This window comes from Cygnus olor, chromosome Z (assembly GCF_009769625.2).
Source record: "Cygnus olor isolate bCygOlo1 chromosome Z, bCygOlo1.pri.v2, whole genome shotgun sequence".
Classification (NCBI taxonomy): domain Eukaryota; kingdom Metazoa; phylum Chordata; class Aves; order Anseriformes; family Anatidae; genus Cygnus; species Cygnus olor.
Genome location: NC_049198.1, coordinates 58,755,034 through 58,773,633, shown reverse-complemented (window position 1 = coordinate 58,773,633; position 18,600 = coordinate 58,755,034). Strand labels below are relative to the sequence as shown.

The 18,600-nt window shown below is 35.6% G+C and overlaps 1 protein-coding gene across 1 annotated transcript in view; it reads right to left on the bottom strand.

The window, feature by feature from the left end:
- Positions 1–460: 460 nt before the first annotated feature.
- Positions 461–18,600, bottom strand: part of WDR36 (WD repeat domain 36) — a 32,784-nt gene continuing 14,644 nt past the window's right edge. Inside the window, exons 12-23 of the mRNA XM_040541151.1 lie at positions 17,569–17,723; positions 16,325–16,439; positions 14,850–15,015; positions 14,469–14,577; positions 13,643–13,722; positions 9,125–9,232; positions 7,917–8,014; positions 6,555–6,697; positions 5,801–5,917; positions 5,485–5,566; positions 3,005–3,192; positions 461–1,344 (exon numbers count right to left, since the gene is read on the bottom strand). Coding sequence (XP_040397085.1) covers positions 1,195–1,344; positions 3,005–3,192; positions 5,485–5,566; positions 5,801–5,917; positions 6,555–6,697; positions 7,917–8,014; positions 9,125–9,232; positions 13,643–13,722; positions 14,469–14,577; positions 14,850–15,015; positions 16,325–16,439; positions 17,569–17,723 — 1,511 coding nt within the window. The 3' untranslated portion in view covers positions 461–1,194. The remainder of the gene's footprint in view (positions 1,345–3,004; positions 3,193–5,484; positions 5,567–5,800; positions 5,918–6,554; positions 6,698–7,916; positions 8,015–9,124; positions 9,233–13,642; positions 13,723–14,468; positions 14,578–14,849; positions 15,016–16,324; positions 16,440–17,568; positions 17,724–18,600) is intronic.

Sequence of the window (18,600 nt, the reverse complement as noted above, 5' to 3'; positions counted from 1 at the left end):
CTAACTGGCTAAAATGCCAGTCTATAAAATTCCATATTAAATGTTGAAAAGAGAAATGTGAGTTATGGTTAAGGAAGTATCAGAACAACGCAGAACAACTCCACACTGCATTTACATGTTTGCAGACAATTTGCTCCAGGATGCATGACTAAAAAGATCCAAAATGGGATGGCATAAAAAAAAATAATCACATACATAGAAGAATGAAACTACATGATCATTTCAGTCAGATGGGTTCATGCCAAATGCAATGAACCCATCTTTCACGTACTCTCATAAAAATTGCATGTTATACTATGTCTCTAAGCTGGAGCACATGAAATAACAGCAAGGGTCTTTATCAGTAGGCAGTATTCTTGAACAGCAAAATTCAAGATATCTCTCTCAGAAGTTCCCAAACTCTTCCCAAATATTATCATTTCAAACCTACATAACAATTCATAAAATCTGACTCATAAAATATTTCTCAAAAGTCTAAGCTTTTATTTCTGTAATTTTCAGTCTTAAGAAAATAATCCTAATTTCATCAGAAATTCAGCCTACAAAATTACACTAAGAAACTTGTTATAAAAAAAAGTTTTCTTTTTTTTTGAACTTCCATTATTTGCAGTGCAGCTAGAAATCCCTGGTGTCAGAAGTAAGTGTCTGAAGCAAAACAGTGAACATAGTTTGCCAACATGAGAAGAACTTTTACAAACTTTATACAAAAAGCACTCTGATTTTAGAGGGATACAAATTTTTATATTCCTCTGCTAACTTAAACCAACGTTAAGAATTTGTTAGTAATTCAGTTGCTTTTTATTTTTGCATCAACAATACTGATTTATTAAGCACAATAGAAGTTTTGGTCTCCTGTACAGAAAATATACTCCCAGTTTTTGTTTGTATTTCTTCTTTCTGATTTACATTTTTGGTCATGAAAACATAACTAGTTACCTTATCTACGGTCTTCCAACCGTTCATTCATTGATAACAGAAACTAATGCAACACACCTATTTAAGTGGCACATACTACTTTTTGCCTGAACTGAACAAAATATTCAGTTATGCATGTTCTAAAATACTTTGCCATAAACAGATGAATAAAATACAGCATCAGAATTCCCAGTATAATTCTTCTAATCCAGTATTTTTGGCAATAAGTTGTACTATTTTTCTGAGGGGATTTTTATATCGTCAAAACTCTTAAATAATTTACAGTAAAGCACTTTTCATGTATGTTAAGACACACAAACTCTGATTGAACAGAGTTCGCAAATGAATCCAGGTTTCTTCAAGTTGAGTTGACAATCTGGATACTTCTTCCAGGAGGCTTGGCTCTGATGAGACAATCTTAAGATGTAACTAAAAATAATAATAATAGAAAAAAAGCAGTTAGTGAAACATACAGAGACGATCCACATTCAGAGTATCAGCTTCTTCATCCAATTCCAATACTGTGCTTTCAGGAAAGTCCTGAGTAAATGAAGGATACTTCTCCTTTTAACTCCTTCCATTTAATCCTGACTCTGTTTTGCTAGTCTTTCAGAAGCTGTTTTCCACCCATATATGTATTAGGTGGCTAAGGCAGCAAAATATCTTAAATATTTTACTGCTTTACTAGTTGTACTGCTGCTGCTGAATCTATCTTAATCATACACTTCTATAGAGTAACTTCCCACTCTTTCCAAAACCTGCATCACAAATTAATTTTTGGGCTAGAAAGATGAAACGGATGCCCTGAGATCAACCAGAATTACTATTTTAATTATCGGCGTTGCATAATTCAAGAAGAATGCTGTTGGAGTATTCTACTGATATGGGGAGATGGTATCTTTCTTTATATAATAAATAGTAATCTTGGTAAAGCAAAAAGAGAAGCTGTATTTCAATCCTGTAGAAAGCCAGTATATTATTTACCATATTATTAATGGATTGAACAGTTATTTTCCCAACTACAGTATAAATCTAGAAGTCTCGCTAAGATCAGAGCTGTTTTCTGTCCAATCCACAGCAAAAGATATTGGCGTCCACATAACTCAGGGTGAATTTATATTATTCTGCTATAGTTCACATTGGGAGTACATTTGTAAGGCCCATAGCTGTCCCTAACACATGAACTGAATTTCTTTAATACAAAACTGAACAGAAAGATGAATTCTACCACCTATTCAACTATTAATTATATCCAGTCCATGGAACAAGACTAATAGTAAACAAACTAGTAACAAATAGGCATAAAATTCATCATCGTTACCTCATCCTAAAGTGTTTTACTCTACAGACCTACTCCTATTGATCTGCACTACTTGTTCTTGTGGAGAAAGCCCCATGCATTCCATTTAAACCCAACAGAAAGAAAAGACCAAGAATAAACTCCTATTTGTCTGGCATAAAATCAATACCTGCACTAATTCTGCTGAGATATTCTCAGTTAAATAACATCATATGTCTGAATGTTCATAACAACTCTCCTATCAAACTGAAAGTAATTGCTTTCCCACAATTTCATACAGCAGAGTATCAGAAAGGTTTAAATCTTCTACAGAACCACTTTAAGAGTAACTGCTGTTGCATTTTATCACAATAACTTTCTAATTTCCACACATCTACAATTAACTTTATTAGTTCTATGAAGCTTAACAGTTAACAGAAGAATGATAGCCCATTGACATGCAAAGCCATCGTGCTTCGAATTACTTAAAATATAACAAATCTTAATTTACCAGCTAACAACCATTAACAAGTTAGTTATGTTACAGATAATAAAACAATCCTAAGTAACAAATACTAGAATAAAACCTGTCTGGCACAGTCCTCTTCATTATACTTATTTACTTGACTGTGACCTGATGAACTGTCAAATTATCCAATGCACTCTCCAAGTCATTTGCAAACCATCCCAAACAGAAATCATTTAAGGTAATTCTTTCAAGCAGACATTTTGCACAGCTTTTACATTGTTTTATGGGACAGTGACCACTTTATACAGGACTAAAATCAAATTTTAAAAGAACATGTTTACCTTTAAAAATAGCGCAAGGTATGCTTGAGCAAGTTCAAAGTTGTACTTCTTGTTCAGCATCATCCCAATCATTCTCAAAAAGCTTAGCATCACCTCCACAGAGCCACCACCTTCGGGGGCCAAACTCCTTAGTTCTATCTCAATATTAGATGGTCCCAAGTCTTTCAGCATGTTAAGTGGAGCTGCATCTGTGTTAAAGCATCAAGCAATACATTACCAGTAACAAAAGTGTATAACAGATTCTTTGAAATCTGTCACGTGCACTTCAAAATTCTTGCAATATATATAAGTAATAGCTCAAATTTCTACTGTTTCTTTACTTTTTGCTTTCCACAAAATGCCACCCTGCATTTAACTTACTTTCTCATCACAGTCCTCAGAGAAATACATCTCTAATGATGAAAATGCTTTTTTTTTTTTTTTTTGTAAATCACCTTGAGAAATACAAGTAACATCTTTGGATTTTTCTAATTTTTCTTTCATTTCTGCGTCTTAAGATGAACACAATGTCTGATTAACAAGATAACAGTCACTTTGTATTTTTTTGTCAAAAAAAGTATAAACTTGTATTTTGAGCTGTTACTAAAAACATATCCTAGAAGAGACAAACCAAACACAAGGTTTACTAGGGATCTTTAGTGTTTACTGCTACTGACATAAAGAGAGGTCAAACAATCTGGGAAAAGGGAATTATTGCTCATCAAGTAAATTCCTCCTGCTTTTCTGGAGAAGAGGGGGAATCCTTCCTGGTAGAAATGCATGAAATTTACAATGCGTCTTCGTAAATGTTTTTCCTCATGATTCTACAATACTGCTGGATCTTTGAGAATTGACTGTTTTAGAAATGCAGCAATGAAAATACAGGTTTGCAAACATAGCTGTTGGTAGGAAAATTTTAAATGTTGTCTTATGATTAATATTTCAGTTTCTGAAGTTGCTAAGAAGCAGCTTCTTATACTCCTGTATCATTGTAACTAATGGTATCAGGCACTGGCTAGTGTTTCTTTGGTGGTTTAGATTTGATTCCACTCATGAATATTTGATTTCTCTGAAAATCATTCACTAAAGCGCAGTTGTGACATTAACAGTACTAAAAAGATGCATTAAATAATTTTTGTGCTGTGACAGATTAAAAAAAACGAGGAACATGCTATGAAATTGGTACACATTCAACATGGAAAAGGTGCCCATCTTAAGGTGGAATCATGGAAAAGGTGCCCGTGTTTTACAGCCTTGCTCTGTGGTGCAAAACCCTATCTCCATCCCAGCAGTAAACCACGATGGCTTCTAGTATGCTACTACTTATACGCACGGCCTACTTGCCTTTGGAAGAGGCACCTGTAAACTAGCAAGCACAGAGCCATGCTACACATCAGCAGTGTCACAGGTCTGAATCAACAGATTCCCTGGACTGGGATTACAGCACAGACCCTGCAGCACACTAGCCTTACAGGAGATATATTGCCTGAGGGCAGCCAAGGGGACCACTATGTGCTTGCTACCTGTTGCAGCTATCTAGTAGTTGCTTGATTAGGTTTTTGTATTTTCACCTTGTGTTTCACTCTTCCCTGGGCAGCTCTGAAACAGCTTAATAGAATACTGTCAATTGACATACTAAAAACACAGAATAAAAAACACACCTTGCTTGTGACAGATGGCCATAATAAAGTAAGCAGACAACACGTTTCAAGTGCATCTGAGTAAGCCATTCATCTCAAAAGAGTTTAAGAAGGGGTAGGAAAAATTCCCAGCAGAACTGCCTCATAAAAAAGCTTCCAGTAGCTGTCCCTTTAAGTTTCCAGGTCAGCTATATTGCCAACTGTTTCCAAAAATCCATATTTCAATAATTTTGTAGCAACACAGTTTAAGAGAAAAAAATAGGTACAGTCAATCCCATCAGCACCTTAAGTGACTGAATTTCAAGATGAACTGAATGTCAAAAAAAATCCAACAGATTATTTAAGTGAGCTACTTCTTCCTAAAGCTTATAATTGTAAAGGAACAACAATTACTAAAAGTAAATTTGGTGAATGTCTAGTGAAGTAGCCTTTGAAAATAGAACTCATTAAGCAAATGATATTTCTCATGTTTCTGTGAACCCCCAGATTATTACTTACCAGATCATTCCCTTCCTTTCTTACATTACCAATAATACAGAGCTTTTTTTTTTTTTTTCTGGACGAGAGCATCCCAATCTGCAGAAATATCTTAATAACCTTACCTGCTTTCTATATACAGCTTTTAGCCAGAACTTGGATCCATGCTGCAAGCAAGCTAGAGTAACAATGTTTCTCTGATAAAGATCACCTATCTATGTATTACTCAGCTTCATACATAGCAGACCTTCTTTTTGCTTTTGCTACTGTAGTACCTGTATTTTACCCCTCACACGTTACAATTTTGGCATTAGAAATCAAACTTTTCAAAATATTACTAGCTTGTAGTAACAGTGGAATTTTCAGTGAAATTTCTCAACTTACATTTGTTAGTGCTCAGGGCTTCTTCAAGATGAATGTAGAAATCAGACTTCTGTGCCAGCACTCCGATGTTTACCACCTTTGACTAGACCATGAAAGAGTAAGTGAGCATACATGAATATGCAAACATATTTTTACATCTCAATTAGATTATTTTCTTGACAGGATAAAAGGCTCCAAGAAAGAAAGCATTAATGTAGATGCACTAAAAATAGTATTGTAAATCCTTTAGCAAGATTTGTTAGGACTAAAAATTTATTTAAGATTTTGTTGTAAAAATATACTAGATAAACACTATTATATTGAGTCTTGTTTTTACCTGTGCATCATTTTCTTGCTCTGGAGCAGCATATCGGGGTATAAGACCAGGAACTGTTGGGATGAAGAAAGGGGCTGACGTCGGAACTTTTGGTGGCTCTCTTGGTTTGTTTTTTTTCTGTTAATTAGATATTTGAATAAAGTCAATCATAGCAAGAACAAGTGAGAATTTTTTTTGTAAAGAGATGAATTTTTAGAATTTCACATATACTACTAGGATTAACTGAAAAGTAAACATACAGAAAAACATGTTTTGCTACTGAATATGAAGCTATTATTTAGGACAACATCAAATCCCAGAAACTGTGAAAAGTAGTCTTTTGCAGTCTTCTGTTTCAAAATCCTGAACAGTATCAGAAAAGTACGATCAAGTGTTGCGAATAGATAAATGCAGCTCATAGGTCAAAGTCAGGTATCAGGCATCTGGCTGTATGCAAGTATTTTTTTCAAATTCTCTCTTTTTTGGTTAATAGGAATGGCTGTCAGTTGTTTGAAGGCAAAACTTAGAACAGATTTAGGAGCATGCATAAACTGCATTGACATACCTGGTACAGATAGCTATTTTGTATATTGTGGAAATAATAATGGCAAGAGTTAATAAAGAAATTCTTAAGAAGGAAGAATTATTGAATACCCAAGTTAGGACAACCGTTTTGCACTACAGAAGAAACAGCTTTTTTTTTTTTTTTAAACCCACTTCTTAAAAAACACCATCTGAATACTACAATAAACAATGGTGTGCCTAATATTATTACCTTGATAATATCAAGATTGAGGAGGTTTTTCCATCTTGATTCAGGTAATGAGGAAAGGGTCACCAGCTGTTCTCCCAATTGCTCAGGCGACTCATATTCTATCATTTCATCATATGTTTCTTCACCTTCTGCCACATCCACATCTTTCAAAAACAGATATCTTTTATGAACATACATACTTAACTTTAAAAAAAATGAAAATAAAACCACAATTGTTTCTTTCGCTTTTTGTTTTAAACATGCATACAGGAGCTATATATATGGGTGCTAGTGTAACAAATTGCTGACAAACCACAGAAACAAACTTTGTCAACCCAGTGAAATACTAAGTTGAGAACAATTATGGCTAAAATGTAGAACTGAATAGACAAAATTTTAAAGACTGACAAGATAAATCTGCAAAGAAAATGCCTTCACTTTCTGCTTTCTTTTTGCACAGTACTACATGGCTGAAAACATCAATGTGATAGAAAAGCCTAAAGGCATAAAGGAAAATGAAACGAAAGCTTTGAGCATCCAAACAAAAAACGTACACTAGCTGAAGACAAACTGAATTCAAGCATTCAGCCAGAATCAGTTCACAGATTAAAACATTAAAAAATTTGGGGCAAAATCCCATTTTTCTAATTCAAGTATCTGAAATAAGTATTTGCTTAATGAAGCACTTAACGCAGAGTGGGGTTCGTTGCTCTTTTGTGCAGTCAATAGCTAGGTGTGTCTCTCCTCCTGATGGAGACCGAAATGTATGTACTCAGCCTTAGGAGAACTGCAAAATTTAGCAGACAAGATCTCCATCTAGAGGCCTTCAACACAACTATTTCTACTAAATGTGTTAAAAATCCAGCATAGGCCTTTTTTTTTACACTAGAAAACCAACACAGGAATGTGGCGTGTGAGCTGAACCCAGTCCTGTTGCCAATGTGATAACATACAGCACAAAGTACCATGGCATAAATGCAGACAAAAACATTGGAGGAAAGGGGAACAAACAACAACCTCCTTCCTGCTGCCAAGCAGTAGTATTTATTTCAAAATGCTCACGGATGTCACAACTGAAGGTACTTAACAGCAGTCTGGGCTTAAAGAAAGCAAGCAAATAGCACAAGCTCTGTTATTACCCACAAAATCTACTTAAGTAAGTGGAAATAATCACAATGTAATTATGTATGTCTGAATGTAGAAACATTAACAGATTTTAGTAAGTAATATTAGCACACAAAGAGTATGCCAAAGAATGCCAAAAATGATAGAAACAGTAGGAAAAGTTCAGAAACAGAATGTTAAGACGCACTAAGTTTTCACTGAGGAAACGAAAAGTGTCTTCTATTTGAAATTCATCAAACAGAATGTATTCAAGATTACCTTGCAGAGGGCAAGTGCCAGGGAGTGTTACCATAGAAGGTTCATAGTCTGCTGGAAGGGGCCGTAAAGAAACAAGTGAATACAGAGAACGGTTTGACCTGGAAAATAAGACAGCCACTTTTAAAGCAAGTTTCATGTGAATGGGAACAAACATTTTAGACAGAATTCTACTGCAGTCTAATACTACTGCACTTTGACTATTCACCAGATTCTATTCAAGATGAGGAAAAATTATTTATTAGATAAACACAAAATGATATGTGATGATACACATCGTCAAAATGTCTGAAACTATGGCAATATAAATGAAATTACTTCAGGTACTGACAATTTCTGTATTATTTATTTGAAATGGCAAAATTACCTAAAAAACTTGCTTGTACTTAGTATGTGCAATATATTATGCAAATATAAATGAACATCCTGCTTTCACGTAATTTCAGAGTAGTACATTTAGCAAATGTTCTTTGAATTTGGAACCTGCACACAAGCAATTCTGACAATGACTTTCTGTCAATACAAACTAGGAGTAAATAAGAAAACATTTGCCATTATTCACAATAAAGCACTTTTACTTAAACACAGAAAGGTCTAACAAGTGAACACCTCTCAGGTAAAACTACAGCCAAAGAAGATAGATCTATCTGCCAAAGAAAGAAGAAGAAAAAAACAACCACAACAAATGTATTAAATGGTCTGTTACATTAGTCCTAGATCTAACCAGCCATTTGTTTTAAATCCCTATAAAAACGAACTAAAATGCATTTTTACACCTGTGCTGATCTATCAATAATAAACAAATAATCATAATCTCCAAATTCTACCAAGATGTCTCAGACAACGTTGTATACAAGGAAAAGAAAACTAGTCCTTTGGATGGTGACACTGCATGACACTGACATTTAAAAGGGGCAGAAAAAAAGTAGAGAAGAGCCAAGGAAAAACTTTAGGAATGGCATACCAGGAATTCTTTAGAATAAGAAACGGAAATAAAAAAAGACTATTTAATTATCAGAGTATCTTAACAACAAGAGATTTAAAGATTTATAGATCACAACAGTGGAGAATACCTCACTCTTTTAGAAATTAATATAATAAAACTCTTGAGATGATACTTTGTAGAACAATCATATATTTGCCATGAAGATGTTATAAGAATTCCTCCCCACTTGAAGTTCTGTGCAGAAATAGTTATGTTACATACTCACCACAAATAAATTCCAAGATCATCCACATGTGCTGAAGCTAGAAAATCTCCTGTAGGAGACATAGTAAGACTCACTGCTGCAGAGTCTAGCAGAAAGCAATCTATGAGGCTAAAGAGAGAAGAGAACAAAGAAAACCTGAACAAAATAAACTTTTTTTCCTATACATATCTGAGTTACAGCACAAACAGGACTGAATGCAAACAGGACAGTGGAAGCACATATGCCAGCACATTAGAAGCATTCAAATACAACACAAACAAACTTAGCAAATGAATGGCACTGGGCAACAAGCCATGTACCTCTATAATTTTTTTTGACACCAGCTACAGGTGGAATACTTATGCTACCTCCTTACACACCCATATTTTGTGGAAAATATGCTGAACCATCTGTACACATTCATTTCCTTAGATCTAATGCTAACGTTTTCAGCGCCAATAAGTTTCATACTTCCAGTAAGGCCCATGCTGGTCTGAACTCATCTTTTAGTTCGCTGACATTAGCTGTCAATTCACTCCCTTCAGATACTTCATAAGCACACCTGATTAAAACTAGGGTCTAATGTCCATAAAGTACAGAACGAACAGTACCGTGCAAAATTTGATCATTTTCAGTATTTTCTCTTGACATTACAAGAACTTTTACATGATATATATTGTTTCTTGATCATTCCATTTACTATTACAGAAAACTTAAAAGTAATTGAATATGACAAGTAGCTCATTGACAGAAACAATAAAAACTGAATGGAAAGCATGAATGAAGAGATTGCTCTTTACAGACAAAAAACAAAAGTAAAGTGAGAATCAATGACAGCAGCTAGTTCCACAAATCTGTTCTGTTCACAGAAATATATTAATGTAAAAGAGCAGTTTAAAATGTAAAATCTTGGGAGCACATCTTTTCTTAGGTACTCAACACTTTTACAAAGGTTTGACGAATCAACTTTAGAAATCCACTTTTGTACCTTCAATAGAACTTTTAATTTCATTTGCATGCTGCTAGACACACATTACAAGTAAAAAGTTAATCAGGTAGGAGCCACATAATTCACTACTTCCAACAAAATATACAAACACTAAACCAGTTAAGTGCTAGAACATTATCAGTGAGTGTACAATGGCTGGAAGATTTACCATAAATGCTGCTTTTAGTTGTAAATCCATCCTTTTACCACAATCTTTATCAGTAGCTGAGAATTATTGTTCAATAAAGTAGCCATAAGAAACAAATGAAAAACAGAAGTAACAATAAATTTAATCAAGTCTTCCTTACCTATGGAATTTAAGCCATGATTAAAATTACAGAGTTAGGAAAAAAAATCTCTCCATCTTGGAAGGGCAATGTGAGACATGCCCATGATTTTCACACAGTGTGTGTCTATGGAAGGTGTACTGCAGAAAGAAAACTGAGTAACACCAAGGTTCCTGCTTGTAAGCACCTCTACATAAATTGGTAATTTTTCCCCAATTCTCATAAAGCCCTACATAAACAAGCATGAACAGTTAAGCTGCATTCTCAAGTAAGAACAGATTTTCAATAAGTAAATGGTATGACATATATTAAAGTCAGTAGGTATTTTTGTAACTTAAGACTTTGTCATGTTAATCATGTTTTCGTATTAGCCATGTTAATCATTTTCTATCTTTTCAATATCAAAGCTCAATCTTTAGAATGCACAGTTTATAATTCCATTCTTCTACTGAGCAGCAAACATGCTACAGTAAAAGTAAAACAAGTATCTGACTTGATATTAAGAGCTGTTCCTTTTCAATATATTCCTCAGCCTACAGTTACAGGAAAACCTTTTCTTAAAATAAAATTTTAAGAAAATTTACAAATTTTCTCAAATAAAAATTTAATCTAATCATTTTCAAAATCAGTTCGTGTCATATACCTGTCTGGATTTCAGCTTCATCAGAACTTCTTGCAGTTCTGAAGCAAAGCTTATCATATGTTAAAATGAACGTAGGTGAGAACGGGCTTCTATTCAGAAAATGAAATGGATTAATACTTCAGCATATCAGAAAGCCTTCACTTTAAGCAATCTCCATTTAGATTATGGAGCTACTTCCAGAAAAATTCACACTTATTCATACTTATATGACAACTCCAGACTTCATCATATCTTCAAGGCATCGCTAATCTGTATTCCCAAAAAAAAGGCACAGAACCCAGTCCACATGGGTGACTTTGATTACTTGGACATTTGTTTGGAAAATAACATAGCGGTGAACAAGTTGTCTGTCTGGTTCCTGGAATGTACTGAAGACTACTTCTTGCCACTAATGCTGGACATGACTAGGAACAGTACACCACTCTATTTACCGCTCACAAACCAAGATGACATTATTCAAGGTTATTCAAGAACAGTGTCCTGGAGGCAGAAGAACCATCCATCCCTGACAATGGGAAAGAAAGAAGGCAGAACAAGAGACTGTCCTGGTTTAATGACCAGCTTTTGGGTATGCTTAAAAGGAAAAGAAGCATACCAGCTATGGAAAGGTAGCCAGATACTCATTAAGGACAAGAGCCTTGCTAGGATATGCAGAGATGCAGTCAGAAAGGTTAAGGCTCCACAAGAAATGAAACTGGCTGAAGATGTCAAGAAGAACAAGGGTCCCTCAGATACATGAACAGTAATTAGAAACATAAGAAAGACACAGGCCCGTTACTAAATATTGCAGGGGAACTACTTACAAATAATGCTGTCAAAGCAGAGGTTCTCAATACCTTCTTCACCTGTCTTTACTGGTGCAGCTGGACCCAGATCTCAGGAGGAAAGAGCTATGACTACTACTCATGTGTTGACCCATCAGCAGTGCAGGAAGGGCTGGTTTCTGGCCTCTAGAAAGGGCTAAACTCACATAAACCTATGGGCCCAGATGGAATCCACCCCAGGGTTTTAAGAAAAGTGGCTGACATTGTTGCAACACCTGTCTATGATCTTTGGAAAGTGGAAATCAGAGGATGTCCTTGATGACCGGAAGATGGCAAATGCCACATATCCACACAAAGGGCCCAAAAGAGGGCCCAGGAAAGTATGTGCCCTCTTACATGTCTTACTGCAATCCCTGGGAAAGTAAAGGAATGAGTCCTCCTAGGAACTGTTGCAAGCCAACTGAAGCAGGTGATTGCGAAAAAACAACACAGATTCAGATTTACCAAAGGCAAATCATGCCTGACTAACCTGGCCACCTCCTACAACAAAGTAACAAGAGCAGTGGATATTAATTACCTGGACTTCAGCAAAGCACTCAACAACGTTTACCACAGCCTTCTAGCCAAACTGGCTAGATACAGACTTGGCTGGGTGGTCTGGGAGACAGGTAGGAAATTGGCAAACAGGCTACAACCAGAATGCGATGATCAATGGTTGTAGCTTGGGTGGGCAGCCTGTCACAAGCCAGGTCCCCCAGTGATTGATTCTGGGCTCCATGCTGTTTAGAAGATAAATGATCTGGACGACAGGATTGAAAGTACCTCCACCAAGTATGCTGATGACAGTAAACTAGGTGGGTGAGGTGGACCTCTCAAAATGAAGAGCCGCCTTACAGAGAGACCTGGACAGACTGCAATAGTAGGCAAGCAAGAACTGTCTGAAGTTTAATGAATATAAGTGCAAGGTCTTGCATGTGGAATGACATAACCAAAGATCCCAAAACAAGTTAGGATCTATGTGGCTGAAGAGCAGGGTTGCTGAAAGGGATCTGGGAGTCCTGGCAGACATCAAGCTGAGCACGAGTCAGCAGTGTGCTGCTACAGCAACAAAGGCAAATTGGATCAGATCAGGCTGCATCTGCAGTGGCATCATTAGCAGAGATAGAGATGTGATCATACCACTCTACTCAGTCCTTCTCAGGCTGCCCCTGGAGTACTGTGCCCAGTTCTGGTTCCAACAATTCAAAAAAGATGCAGACAGACTGAAGAAGGTCCAAAGGAAGGCTATGGAGATGACCAAAGGACTGGAGCACTTGACCTTTGAGTAAAGGGAAAGAACTAGGTCTTTCTACTCTGGAGAAAGGAAGGCTCTAGGGGACCCCACTCCAGTACTTAGAGAGGCTAGGAAGAAGATGAAGTCTCTCCCTTGGTACAGAGCCACATGAAGAAGACAAGGGGCAAAAGATACAAGTGGCACCAGGAGATGTTTTGGCTTGATGGATGACAAATTTTTACTAGTGAGAACAGTCACTGTAACAACCTCCCCAGGGAATCACCATTGCCGTAGATTTTCAAGATGCAACTGGTCAGGGTGCTAAATTATCCCATCTAGGCTACCTTTTCCATGAAAGCTAGGATCTTACAAGGTCATTTCCAACCTGAGCTGTTCTACAATTCTATGACTGCTAGCATCGCACACAATTAACATACTGGATACTGTGCTCATTCCCCACGTATACCTTTGAGTATCATATAGTACAGTTTGGTGACATAATCAATCAAGAATGACTTTTTACCATTTAAGAGACAGAAAGCAAACTATAAAAAGTTTTGCTATAGCTTTTTCAACTGACTCACCATCCGGAGGGAAGGTCCCAAGTCTTAATGGTACAGTCCATTGACGAAGTTATTAGCCAGCGACCATCAGGACTGAAAGTCTAAAATAAAATACTAAATTTAAGGCCACAACTGACAAGTGAGGAAGTTCTCTCTTACACAGTTGAAGATTAGATTGCTCCCTAAGATCGTCATGAAATAGTCTGGCCATAGAACAAAATTGACACACCTTATTAAAGAGAGAAAAGGACAAAAATAGAAGCTATTTCAGAACAAGTCTAAATATATTGACACAGGTTACATATGGCTTTAACTGAAAGCATTTTGGTCCTTATTTTTACGTTAATGACAGAAAACACTTAGTATAAAACTGAAGAAATCAGATACTTCCTTGCACTAAAAACTAAATCAGAAGCTAAAAATAAAGTATTTCCATGAACACTACAAAGCACAACTACACAAGATGTAAATAAGGAAATATCAGTGTGTTGTATAATCTCAGATCTGTTCATACTATGTATTTACCTCGTTTATTTTTTGTACATGCGCAGTTCAGGACTGTAGCAGAATGTTATGCTCAACCTGAGTTTCATTATTTCTAATGCTTTATTTTGTTAAACCCAAAATTAGCTTCTTGGAAGGCTATAGTAAAACCCCAAACTACATTAAAAATACATTGCCATTTGAACATGATATATTTTAACTTGAAAACGAATGTGGCCAAACTATTTCACTGTTCATCACTGAATATAATAATCAGTGACTGAATATATGTAAAGAATTCCATCGTCTTTAAGATGAATTTAGCACATGCATACGTCACCTATTACAGTGAGTTAACAATTACCATGTCATTAATCCGTCCATGGTGTCCTGAGAACTTCCTGACAATCTTCCTGGTTTCTATATCGAAAACACTAATACTGAAGTCATCAAAGGCAATTCCCAGAATACCACTGCCAAGAATAAGTAGCACATATGACCATGAATACTCAGAGATTAAAAAAAGGAAAACATCGATAACCTTGCTCCAAAAATATTGTTATCCTGAAATAATCTCAGAGAAACCAATTTACACACTCCTTCAGACTAGTACTACATCTTGGACAACTAGCAGTCTGTTGCACTTCAAGCACCAAAAACTTAAACTTCATTAGAAAATTTGTCATCCTATACTTTTAGATGCACAGCAAAACAATATGCGTATGAAATAGCTTTAGTTTCTTACCTGTCTCTGTGAAGCAGAATTCCACTTGGAGAAGATGAAAGATCAGTGGAGTGAACTAGATCTTTAGTTTTGAATTTCCAAAATTTAATTAACCCTTCACTACCAGCTGTGATTGTCAGCTGGTTTAATCCATCCACTGCTAACCCCCTTATGGACCCCTCATGTGCTGCAAATTAAGGGGAAAAAGAAAGTTTTATTTCAGACTTGAAACAGTTTAGAAATCAGCATACAGCTGAATACTGTTCTGTTTGTCTTTGCTTAACTACATTAACTGAGCCATAAGCATATGACAAACAATTCCAAAGTGACCTGACAAGACTAGTTGAATTTTAAAGTCTTTGTTTATTTTATCGGTACAGAAACCAAATACACAAAACCAACTTGTACTCAAGTAAGCATCTAGGAATACAAAAGAATTCAAATAACAACAACAAAGTTGTGCATAGTTGAAGCTGAAGATTAGGTTTTCAATTTAGGAGGCTTTTTTGAACATTAAACTTAAGGGACTTTTTTTTGTATCATTTAAGGATTTTTTCCAAGGAACTTGACCACTTCACACAGAATTTACAGCTTCAGATCTTGCACAAAGTCTTGTGGTTTTTTTTCCACCCCCCCCCCCCCCCCCCACGACAACTTTATACTGCATTGTAAAGATAAGGCACAGCTCCTCTGTTTTTGGATAAATTTTATTTCTTATTCTATGCCTATGGTTTACTGGCCATAACCAAACTTAAAGAATTGATCCCACTACCAAGGTATAATGATATTATAAGAAACCGCTTGAGATTTCCTAAGTTAGATGGCTTTTAGAATCCCATCAAGGTTTAAAAGTTCATCAGGACTCTTTGTTTCTACAACCAAAAACATCAGACTATAAGGGCCCTACTATAAATTGCAGATTTACAAAGCAGCAGCAAATATACACAACATGAAATATATATGTGCACAACCACTGGAAGGAAATGAACACCTTTATTCACATAAAGTCCTAAGTTTGCAGCTAGGTAATTAGATAAAAGTATTTGCAAAGAACTGGAATTGCTTAGGATTTCCATTTCCTGAGTATATAAAGTACTCTTTCATTTATAAGCAGGGCACACGAAACATGTGAAACTACCTCAGAGAAAGAACAGTATAACAAGAAGCCAAGTACTGGATATGTGAGTATCTCAAAGACAGCTGAGACCTCAGGGTCTCATTTTAGTGCTAAACATACTGGTAACCGACAAATTTATGTTGATTAAAATGAAACAGATGCTAATGTCACAGCTATTAAAAGTAAGGGGGATCATGTCCTTCAGAGTAGGTCTCAAATTACTTCTGATTATAGTACAAGCTACGACAGTATAAGGTAGTTACAGAAATGGAAAGGATTCATTCCCAAATTCAACTCGGAAAGTATGTTAGATTCCTCAGATGACAGAATACTAAATCATTGCTGTTCTGTTAAGAGTCGATATTTTAGAAATTCCTACCTCTTTCTTTGCCATAGCACCCTCTGTGAAGGCCAGACTGCATGTTATATACATCTACCCGTCCTGTTGACATCCCAATTACAGCAAAGTTCCCACAGCTGGTAATGTCAACAGCCTTTGAGGGGGAAAAAAAGAATTATGAAAATGATTCTTAAAATGTTTATCTAGTTAGCAAAATTGTTAGAAGATAACTAATGTATAATAGGAATGCAAAATACTGTATGTTTTTATTAAACTTCAAGGAAAGTTCCATGGAATGAACAACAGATCACATCTCTAAACAGTGGAGAGGAAATATTAAAATAAACAAATCTGCAACAAGTAAATAAGGCAGTGAATGCTTATGAAGGATAATGAAATACTGACTTGGTGACGTTTTCATTCAGAAATATACCTACTACCATCAAAGTTGTAATCTAAATGAGTAACTTAAATAAGCAAGGAAGGCATCTATGATTTCAGTACCTAACATATGGACCAAGCATACCTACTGCCACTCTGCTTGAATACCAGTACTGCCGATGGCACACCAAAACAGGCTAAATTCACACAGAGCTTAAGTAGTGAGAAACAATGGTCTAATGTCTTTAGAAAGACAACGAATCCGTTAGGAGAAAACAGGTATTTACAGCTGAACTCATCTACCACTTAAATGCTAAGCATAATGTCATAAAAACAAAATTTACTCTAAGATAAATCAGTACTATGAACACACAGCATATGAACTACATGTGCCACAGAAAGTACTTGTATTGAAAACTGGTAAACCCTCAGTAAACACTTATATATCTTTTATTGACTGCTTGACTTTCATGGTGGCCAGCTCAAGTTGCAAAGCATTTTAAAGAGACTATCCTGTCTGCAATTTGAAAATACACTTTTCTACATTGCCAGGAAAAAAAAAGTGTCTTCAGCAATATGCATTCACAGCACAAGTATATCATAGGCATACAGTCAAATCTAAGTCATTATGAGAAAATATTGGTAAATATACACCATTTAACCACCTGAATTTGAAAAACTGAATCTTCAGTTAGACTGTACGCTTAAAGAAAAAAATGCATATGCAGCATTTCTCTTAATAACATTGCAAAACAGTTAGCAGGACACACTAAGCAATCAGAAAGAACTCCGCAAAGAAACTAAAACACCTCTAGACAGTGATTTTTCATTATAAATATTGCTTCTGTATAAAATCAAAACAGCATATACCATAATACTGATATTATCCTAAATAAACTTACTGTTGCATATATATCAACAGGCTTGTTTTTGCTAAATTCTTCTGGCCTCAGTTTATGAATTCCCATAGAAGTTTTCTGATAGTTCCAGGTTGTACAGGTTATATACCCTTGATGACAGGCAACAATACCATCCCAGTCACTTTGATGTGCCACTTCTGCAATGCAACACACACATTCGTTTCAGAAACAAGCATTCAATCAAATAAGCATTTTTTGATATCATAAGAAACAATATTTTGAAATACCCTTAGGCAAAACAGTTTACATTTAGTGATCTTGCTGGACAGATAAAGGGTTATCATTTAGAAAAAAAACGCCTGGGAAACTGTTGTGCATATGCTATTAAAACTAAAATACTAACAAAACCACACACATTTTTCTGGATTGTCACATTTCATATCTTTATATATTTGAGTCTATGCGGTTTGAAAAGCATATTTAAACATAAATGGTTTGGTTAAACTGTTCAAGCTGTACCTATTTCCAGATGAGTATCCTAACATTTTCTTAATCTGCTGAAGCAGCAAAAGCCACTAGTTTAACCACTTAGAGCAGGGTTTAAAAGCTACATCTGCGTCACATAGTGAAAGTTTTTTCTGTGTCTGTGGAAAAACCTTTATTCTAAAACTTATTTGTTATGGTAACAAAGTTCTGATAATATGATCAATCATATGGACTTCTAAATAACAAGTAAATTTGCATTTTTTTGCTGGAATTAATACGTGAAAAAAAACTTTTTAGATCTTGAAATTGAGTAATTCTAGAACTTTAAAGAATAAAGTAACCAGGAACAAGCCAGTTCACCCTAGCAATGGAAGACAATATAGCAACAAAGAAGCAACACTAAGCAAAATGTACTTTAATCAATGTTTTCTTGTGACCCCAAACATACCTAAGGCACTTCTAGTACCTTAAGCCTAATACCTTAATACCTTAAGCAAGCAGAACATCTAACATACATTTAAAAAAATGCACACACACATATACATCTTTCTGCAACAAGTACATATCATTGAATTGTGCAAAATCTAA